Source organism: Tamandua tetradactyla, chromosome 17, assembly GCF_023851605.1.
Source record: "Tamandua tetradactyla isolate mTamTet1 chromosome 17, mTamTet1.pri, whole genome shotgun sequence".
Classification (NCBI taxonomy): domain Eukaryota; kingdom Metazoa; phylum Chordata; class Mammalia; order Pilosa; family Myrmecophagidae; genus Tamandua; species Tamandua tetradactyla.
In genome coordinates this window covers 18,951,347-18,961,146 of record NC_135343.1, presented here as the reverse complement: position 1 = coordinate 18,961,146, position 9,800 = coordinate 18,951,347, and the positions used below count along the sequence as shown (strand labels likewise).

Here is a 9,800-nt window from a genome sequence, read left to right as displayed (position 1 = left end):
TAGGGAGTAGAGGCTAGTCCTGTGGGCTGGGAGAAGGTGGAAACTGAGCCGCCCATAAAAGCTTGATGGGACACGTACTGCGGCTGCTACGGTTCGTGGAATGGAGCCAGCAGCGGCTGGAAGTAGGTCAATACTGGCAACACAGGGTCCAAGGCAGATTTCTTCTCGATTCGCGGGGAAGTTACAGCGTCTTCTAGACGTTTTTAGGAGAGGAGTTAAGATTCTTATCTTTCTTTCCAACTTAAAGAGAGAGGATCCCATGCACTCGTGACGATAGAGGTGGAGGCGGAGCTGGAAGAGTAGTCCCCGGCCGGACCCAGCTGCCTACATCTTATGCCGAATTATCATTCTGGGATTCAAGTGGCCCAGCCCGGGCTCGAGCCGAGTACCACCTCGTCTGTGGCACCAGTGCTGGGCCCAGGGCTTTTACACGTGGACGCACCCGAGCGGACCACACCTCTGCTCGTGGTCCAGGGGGCGGGACCTCGCAGAGCCAACGAGCGGGTAGAAGGGAGTGCGCGTGCGCAGGGCTGGACTTAGTGTGGGGTGGGGTGGGGGGCGGGGCAGCGAGAAAGAGCGTTTGAGGACGGGTGCTGGCAAGGCTCAACCTGGAGGGCTTCGCGTCTGGAAAAGGGATTTGGCTGTGAGGATCGCGAAGGTGAGTGAACCAGGGAGGAGCTGAGGCCGGGTTTACGGCCTCTGAGGGTCGTAACACCCGACCCTAGAGAAGGAAGTCCGCGAGTGGGACGCCGACCTCTGCAGCGGGGCATATGCGGGCGCCTTTCCCTCGGGACTCTAGTAGGGAGGAAGGAGCGGTCTGGATGGCGGGGGTGGGGGGCCTCAGTCCCGGGCCGCCTCGGGCCTCCCTCTCGAGGCGGAAGCCTGTTCCCCTCCGGGAGCTTTGGAGCCAGAAAGGTCCGGCCGTCGTAGGTCTCCGCTCGCCTCGCTGACCCTTGGAAATCCCGGGACCAGCCTGTGGGCTTAACAGGGCTGAATGGACATTGCCAGTCCCGCCCCAGGGACCTGCGGGCTTGGGCGTTATTCTCTGTCTGCCCGTGGTACCCTCAGCTTCCCTCGGGGGCATAACGAGGTCTGTCGGGCCCAGCAAGGGTGGCCAGTCTGTTCTGTGAATGGGGGGCGTGGAAAGGCGGGGGAAGCTGACTTGCAATTGTTTTTCCTCTTCGGGCATAGCACCGCCATCCACCCTGTTGCTCTAGCCAGAAACCTGGGCGTCATTCTCACCTCCTCGAGTCCTTTACCCACCCTTAAAGAATCACGGAGCTTTCTCGGATCTGTCCACTTCTCTTCTCCCACTGGCTCTGCTGTAGTTCAGGCCGTATCATCTCTTCCCTGGACTAGCTCAGTAGCCCCTTAACTGGTTGTCTGCATTCCTTCTTGAATCTTTGTAGTTTCTTAAGTTAAAAAAAGCCAGGATGACTGTCTTAAGCACAAAGCTGATTATGTCACCAGACACCTGGCCACTTCCATTAATGCCCTTCAGTGGATTCCATGTGCTCTTTCAGGCTCTCCTACATGACTTGCAAGGCCTTTCTTGGCCTGTTCTCTTTTTGCTTTTATCTAGTTTCATCCTTTTTCACTAAACTGTATCTTCAACCATATTGAAACATTTTTAGTTCCTGACTTGGACCAAGTTCCTTTTGGGCTAAGGTGTTCATTACATTATGTTCCTTCTGCCTGAGGTACTATCCTTTGGTTGAACAAATCTTTGTTTTTTAATCCTTTAAGTGTTAACTCAGCTGTGTGTTAGGGCTTGTGTAGTACCCCATGTGTGTCTTTTTACTGGCTCTCTTCCACCAGGCTGTATTCTGTGTGAGAGGGGCCTGTCTGGGTCACAGGCATGTGCTCAGTACCCTGGGCAGTACAGGACTGTTAGTATACATTAAATGTGTAAATGAAGCGTTACAGCTCCCTGATATCCCCAAATGAAGGAATAGATCAGGTTATTAAATGCCTGCCTTTTTCATAACCAATTCTCAATCTACAACCCATGTAGGTTTGTTTGGCCTAGGAACGTGGTTATTTTCTTGTCTTTATTCTAGGACCATGACAGCAGTACATGGGCAAGTACTGGTCATAGTATTTTCTTTAGCATTGGCTCTGAGTACAGGATGTCTGGATATTGGTGAGTGTGGGTGCTTAGAGTTTGAGTTCTTAAGTGAGGGTCCTCAGTGTGGAGGAAAAGTTGATAACAGCTGCTGTGGTCTTTATGGGGAAGAAGGCTGGCTTCAAACTCTTCAGCGCTGATAGGACTAATGACGCAATGAGGTAAGGGTGAAGGAGGCCAAACCACTGATAGGAACTTCAAAGGGAAGTTATTTTTCAGCTTAGGCCAGATCTTAGATAGGGAACAACACACTGGTTGTCTAAAGTCAACCCTGACTCAGAAGTGAAAATGTACTATTCCTAGGTCAGCTAAAGCACTCGTATGTGATAAGTTCTGTAGGGTAAATGAGCGACAGATGACAGGGGCCCAGACTTCAGAGATTAATTAGGAAGGAAAAAAGACTAGAACAGCTTGTGACTATATGGTAAGGCCAGATAAGAGAATGCAATTGGTATTGACTGGAAGAATCCAGAGGTGGCATTTGAACTGGACCTGGAAGAAAGATAGAACCAGTGGGAGTAAAGGCTCTGGATCAGGAAGAGGGCATTGGAGCAACGAGGGGAGACTTGTGAGGCTGGAGCCTGGTGGGAAGTAGTGGGAAGCGTCCAGGCTGGTGGGCATCCCTGAAAAGACCGGGGAGGACTTAGCTGAGGAGTTCAGCTTCCATTGGCCTATTTCTCCATTCTTACAATGCAGATGTTATCTTTAAAGCTCTCTAACACTCGGCATGGTGAGGAGGTCCACTACTGATGATGGTCCAGCACTCCCCTCCCGGAGGCATGTACTGTATTCTGAAATCTCTTTGCAGAAATTCCCCTTCCTTGAGAGATTTTCCCCAGTCTGGCCTTTACAAAAGAAGGCCAGTAAGCCAGGGAACTGCTGGGCTTATCTGCCAGGCTGTTTGCTCATGGCCTTGAACTAAGTGGTTGGGGGTGTGGATGATGCAACTTGTTCTTTGGCAGAAGGCACTTGCTTGTGTTGCCTTTTGGATGTAAGCAGTTTAGTTTAAGTGGCAGTCAAATTCCCTATTATGGCAGTGCTTGGAGGGATATTCTCATCTGTATTGGTGGATTTGGCTTTTTTTATATTCCAGTGGTTAGAAATCTGCAACAGCAAACCAAAGTAAGATGAATTCAGAATCAATAGTTCTTGACCTTTATCCTGCCTTCCTTGAAGAAGAGATAATTTGCACCTACTGTTACCAAATTATTTATTACTTTTGTTTGTTGGTACTATTGAATAGGAACTGCCCAGTGCCACCACCACCCCGCTATCAATTTGGTATTACACAGAAAGTCGTGCCATGGGTTCAGTGACCACCCAGCTCAACTATCTATCTGATAGATGTCTCTGTAAAAAGGTTTTTGTCCTCAGTTATAATGACATCAGCACGTGACAGCATGTCTGCGAAGGGTTTGGGTTCATCCTGCCTGCCAAAGTCCATGGCACAGAGACTGAGAACCAGCAGCCTCTGTGCCAGGCACTGAACCAGATGCTGGGAATGCAGACCCAGTCCTGCTCTCACAGGCCAGTCAGCCACAGTGAAGGACTAGAGCCTTCCGAAGGGAAGTGTTTAGGATCATGTGCTAAGTCAGACTTGGAATTGAAGGAGGCTGGCTGGAGAAAGGCTTAGGGAGACCTGGATTCCCCTCTCTGTTTCTGCCTGTTCCAGAACTCTTAAAATGTGTGGTCAGAACAAGTTATTCGACCCTGGACTGGACAATCGGTCCCTCTTGAGATCTTGTGTTCAGGCACCAGGTACTGTGGTAGTAGCTTCCTCAGGGTCTGGACACTCTCATTTGGTAAAATGGGAGTGTAGTTTCCGATTGTTCTCAAATTATTTTCTGGAGGTAAGAAAATCAGTTTAACTTTTTTACCTTATACTTGTAGTATTGGAACAGTTATGGGATAGATTACGTGAAATGCATTTAATTTACTTACTTGTTCCAGTTTTGTAAAGAAAATGATGTCATTATAACTGAGGACAAAAACCTGTTTTTCAGAGATGTCTATCAGATAGTTGAGCTGGTGGTCACTGAATCTATGGCATGGCTTTCTGTGTAATACCAAATTGATGATGGGGTTGGCGGTGACAGTGGGCAGTTCTTATTATTTCTCTATAATAGAAATTTTAGAAGCAATAGAAAAGCATAAGGAAGAAAATAAAAATCGCCCGTAATCTCATGATTCAGAAGTTTATCTTTGCTGACAGTTTTTAGTCATTTTAGTCATCCTAAAAGTAAGCTGTGTTCCCTTCTCCCATTCAGGAATCCTCAGTGATCCCCATTTATCCTCAGGGTAAATTTTACCCCTCTTGGCCAGCATGGTTCAGGCAACCTTTGTAGCCTCTTATTTATATTCTGTCCACTTCATTGCCTCTAGGCTCCAGGCCAACCAAGCTACTTGTTTTCTTTCCTCCTTGTCAGCACCCTGCCAGTCTACTCACATCATTTCCTCAGTCTAAACTGTCTCCTTCTATCTCTGAACATTCTCAACATGCTCATCCATCCAGGACCAGCTGAAGTGTCACCATATCTGTGAGCCTGCTCAGGCTGTCCTTCATCCAGAGGAAATTTCTTCCTCTGAACTCCCACATGGGTTTATCTTTCTTGAGTACATCTCACTTTCTGCCCTCATTAATGTTCTAGGTGGAAAGAATTCCTCTCACCAGACTCTACACTACTTATAGGCAGGAACAATCTTTGAATCCCTTTAAGCACTTCTGAGTTGCTTGGCATCCAGAAGGTGCTTCAGGAAATGTTTGAGATATGGTGACTGGCGTGCCCAAGGTCATCCCGCAGTCCAGTGCAGAGCTGGCCTGGGCCCACTTCCACCACCTCACTGCCTCAGTAAGTTTCCCCGGAGGGCACTGTGTCAAGTCTGGACAGAAACTGGTTCTGGTGTTCTCGCCTTCATTTTCTCTGTCCTCTCTCCCCGCCAGATGCCGATGACCATGAGATGTCTGCAGCTGTTCAGAACCCCTTTCCTGTGTAGCCTGCTTTGGGCCTTTTGTGCCCTGGGTGCCAGGGCTGAGGAGCCCGGGGCCAGCTTTTCACATCCTGGCAGCGCAGGCCTGGATAAGAACACGGTTCATGACCATGAGTATGTATCACTCGGGGGTGTGGTCCAGAGTCTGCCCTCCATCGTCCTAGGCTGAGGCCAGCAGCCATGGCACAGCCTTTCATCTTTTGTTTGCTCCTATTTATATGGCTCCTTGACGTTTTTCAAGGATTAGTATTTACTCCTTATTGCCACCTATAAGGTCAGCTATGTTTGTTTTCATCATCATATCACAGATGGAAGGTCTTGAGGCCCACATGAGATAAGTGATTTGCCTGAAATCAGTCTCTTCCTTTTACCATACACATACACTCAAGTTCAATAATAGTGGCAGAATCTGGAACAGAACTAAGGTTTTTTGACTCTTACAAGACCCTTTTTTTTTTTTTTTGCTGGCATAGTCGAATATTGAATCATTTATCATTTGTTGCTGCTTTTGTCCTGGGCAAGTTAGCCACACACGTTATAATTTTTTTTATCCTTGAATTATTTTTTTAAAAGTTCTTTTTAATTAATAGCCCCAAAGTGTCATAACAATATTCTAATAATAAAGAGAAAAAAGTCACCCTTGTTCTTGTCCGAAAAGCAAATTAACTGACTTTTCCCCTCCTCCTTTCATGGCCTTGCCTTTATATATATTTCAGCCTTGAGTGTGTCTCTGCCAAGTGTTTTTAGTGGTCTGAGTCTGCTTGTTGGTTTTTAGGCATATCATGGAGCATCTAGAAGGTGTCATCAACAAACCAGAGGCAGAGATGTCCCCACAAGAACTGCAGCTCCATTATTTCAAAATGCACGATTATGATGGAAATAATTTGCTTGACGGCTTAGAACTCTCCACAGCCATCACTCATGTCCATAAGGAGGTAGGTGAAGTAGCATCTGGGTGGGGATTGTCTTGGAAAGGCCTCCCATCTCTACTAACTCAGCACTCAGTCTTGATGATCTGTACTGTCTTTGTGCCACAATGTTGCTGCTTTTCCCTTCTCTACTCATTGTTCAGTTGTGCCTCTTTTCTTATTTCATGGTCCTTTTTGCAAAGGGTGACCTGCAGAAGCAGAAGCCCCAGGGCTGAGCATTTGTACCTTTAAGAAGTGCTGCAGGCATTTCTTCTGCACACTGAGAGTTTGGAAACAGGTACCTAGAAGGCAAGCCACATTCAACATACAGAGCAGCAGGGAAGTTACTTCATTTGAGAGGAATGCTGTATCAGGGGGCCAAGGAATAAAGGGAGTAGGCAGTAGTTAAGGGTTTGTGTGATATTTGTACAGTGCTTTGTAGTTTATAAAGTGCTTTTACATAGGTTTTCTTACTCAGTGTTTGCAACAGCCGGGTAAGTAGACAGGGACAGGTGTTATTACCCCTGTTTTCTTGGTAGGAAGCTCCTACTCTGCCGTTTACAAGGAGGAGGAGAGGCTGGTAGTGCGGTGGGTGTGATCAGGTTGCCTGCCAGGAGTGCAGGCTTGGGTTTGGTTTAGGGTAGTAGGGAGCCACTAAAGATTTTGAGCAGGAAAATGACATGAGTAGTGTTTCAGGAAGATCCTTTGTTGTGGGAGGCAGACTGAGGAAAGATTGGTGTCAGGGAAAAGACTCTGACTTCAGCAGTCCTGACAGGTGAAGGGTGGTAGTGGCAGCAGGAGAGGAAAGGGTGGATATGGAAGATGTAGCCGAGAACAGTCAGCAAAAGCTGATCAGCCAAATTCCATCACCCAAGCTCACTGGAATTAGTTTGGAGCCCAGCACAGTGAACCCTGCTATGCCTACTTCTGGAGCAGGGGAAATATTTTGCATCAAAGATCCTAACAGACTCTATTTGTCAGCACGCCTTCTTCTTCTTGCTCTGATGCCAAAATGTTGTCCAGGTTCTCACCGTTTCCTCTTTACCAGGACAAATTGTGTCCAGAACTACTCTTTAAGGGCTTAGGCTCTTTTTCTCTAGGATGGTTTTGTGGGTTGTGGGATTTATGAAATTCTCAATTTTGTATAAGCTACACCCAGCTTTCTACAGTGAACATTTGTAGTTAGAAAATAATGAAGTTATTTTAAAAATAAATAAGCAGCCCAACTGTTCATCAACTGATGACTTGATAAACAAAATATGGTCTATCCATACAATGGAATGTTATTCATCTATACAAATGGATTCATGTTCTTAGACATGCTGCAACATGGATGACCTTGAAGATATGTTGAGTGAAATAAACCAGTCGCTATATATATATATATATATATATACATACATATATACTGTAAGCTTTCACTTATATGAGATAATTAGAATAAGCAGATTCATAAAGACACAAAGTAGATTACAGTTTACTCTAAGGGTTAGGGGAATGGGAATTGGGAGTTATTACGTAATGGGCACAGAGTTTCTGTTTGGGGTGATAAAAAAGTCTTGGTAGGAGATGCTGGTGATGGTAGTACAATATTATGAATGTAAATGATGTCACCAAATTATACACATGAAAGCAGTTAAAATGGGGTAAATAAATAAGCAGGAACCTACTATGATTATGTCTTTAACTAAAAGAAATTTCCAAGTTTAATTATATGAGTTGACTTTATCTGATATGTGTGATGTGGATTCCTGGAAGTAGCCATTTGCTATATTTAAGGGGTTTCAGGATATTTTGGACATTAGTTGAACACTTCTTCTAGTAAAGTCTGCAACTTTATATTTTGTAGGAAGGGAGTGAACAAGCACCACCAATGAATGAAGATGAACTGATTAACTTAATAGACGGTGTTTTAAGAGATGATGATAAGAACAATGATGGATACATTGACTATGCTGAATTTGCAAAATCACTGCAGTAGATGCTATTTGGTTTTCTGGTGAGTTATATGCAAACGTGACCCATTAAAATGTGAACACTTTTGGTAATGCAGAATAATTTATTGCTGCAATATTTTGGTAAAAACCTGTAGCAACTTGTTACACTGGGGTGAGAAACAGAAATCAAGAGAAATAAAAGAAAAGAGGAATGGGACACATGGTAATCCTTTATGTACTGCTAACACTCTTATTGGACAGGGATCTGATTAAAGGATCGTTTTAGGAATATTGAATAATTGGAGCCGAGTCCTCAGGAACTTGAATTTGATTGTAGAATACTACTAGTCTCTTGGTTTTAACTCATGCTGCCTGAAAAGCAAGACAAGTTTGACCAAGTGGACACACTTTTCACGAATAGAAGGAATGGAATGAATCCAAATGTCTCCCCTTGTTACATCTCTTCAGGTATATGTGGTCAGTATTCTGGAAGGCCACTGGCCTAAAGGATTGCTTGCACTGGGCAAGTGGATATTTATAAGGGTCTTTCAAAGCCACAGCCTAAGATTGTCAAGTGTTGAGTTTAGTTGACCATAAGAGTCTAAGATTCTGGATCCTCTGGCATTTTGAAAATGAGATACCACTGACCTAAGCAAATAACGTTTTTTCAGTGTTTTGTAAAACTACTGCCATATCCTTATACTTTATTTCTTTTATGTTTCTTCAACTTGTCTGAGACCTTGAATTTAAAAATGTTCCCTGCTCTGATCAATAGGAAATGTTCTAGCTTTCTTAACATTTCTACTTAACTCTTGTTTCTAGCACTGTATTTTTGCAGTTTAGAAACTATTAAGAATGCAAAGACTTTGCTCTTTCTGCTTAATATGATGGGGATAAAACTACCAACTGGTCTAGCACAGGTAAGAAGTAAAAAAGATCATTCACCAAACACAATGATTAACCTGATAACAGGTATATTTCAAAAGAAATGTTATTTAAAGGACCTCTCCTTGCCTGAATGTGTGAATTCTTTCAGATTGGTAAAATTAGAATAGGAAACTTAAAAACAAACTCGTTAACAGTGTAAATCTCAATAGTCGCAAAAAATTAGAAGCAACAGGTTGTAATTTGGTTTATTGGATGTGATAGATACACTGTAATATAAACCTGAAATGATGGCTGACTAAATGGGAAAAAAATTACGTAAAATTTGTTGTAAGATATATAGAGACTTATTTTCTTTATTAAATTATTCTTATAAAAAAACATGTATTTGTAAAAATGGTTTCCTGTGTCAAGTATTTGTGTAATCAGAGCTGAATTGTAAGCTATTCTTGTAATAAGTAGTTATTTTTAAAGATTTATATAATAAATTCAGATATATGGCCAATAAAATTGATGAAACAGAAGTAGTTGATTTCGTCCACATAGGCTGCTGCTTCTTACCTTCTACCTGAAAGGTTTGTTTATTTAATACAGATGTTTAAATGTGCCTGCTCTTTTTTTATTATTAATTTTTAAATTTTTAAAAAATATAACAAACACATTCTTTTATTTTTGAAATTAAAAAAATATAACAACAAACAAGCACAAACATTCTTAACATGATCATTGCATTCTACATATATAATCAGTAATTCACAATATCATCACAGCTGCATTTTCATCATCATCGTAATTTCTTAGAACATTTGCATCAATTCAGAAAAAGAAGACAACAGAAAAAAATTCATACAAATCATACCCCTTAACCCTCCCTTTCATTGATCACTAGCACTTTAATCTACTAAATTTATTTTAACATTTGTTCCCCCTATTATTAATTTTTATTCCGTATGTTTT

General features: G+C 43.2%; 1 protein-coding gene across 1 annotated transcript; it reads left to right on the top strand.

Moving 5' to 3' along the window:
* Positions 1-560: 560 nt before the first annotated feature.
* Positions 561-8,069, top strand: MCFD2 (multiple coagulation factor deficiency 2, ER cargo receptor complex subunit). Its single transcript, XM_077134153.1, has 4 exons — positions 561-658; positions 5,067-5,227; positions 5,889-6,048; positions 7,871-8,069. The coding sequence occupies exons 2-4, from the start codon at positions 5,067-5,069 to the stop codon at positions 8,000-8,002; spliced, it is 453 nt and encodes a 150-aa protein (XP_076990268.1). The 5' UTR covers positions 561-658; the 3' UTR covers positions 8,003-8,069.
* The last annotated feature ends 1,731 nt before the right edge of the window (positions 8,070-9,800 follow it).

What these genes read in the sequence shown, in the direction of transcription:
- MCFD2 (XM_077134153.1), top strand. Translation starts at nt 5,067, where the DNA reads ATGCCGATGACCATGAGATGTCTGCAGCTGTTCAGAACCCCTTTCCTG. An exon ending in AACACGGTTCATGACCATGA is followed by an intron (nt 5,228 to 5,888) that starts GTATGTATCACT and finishes GTTGGTTTTTAG; the next exon opens with GCATATCATGGAGCATCTAG. An exon ending in TCACTCATGTCCATAAGGAG is followed by an intron (nt 6,049 to 7,870) that starts GTAGGTGAAGTA and finishes TATATTTTGTAG; the next exon opens with GAAGGGAGTGAACAAGCACC.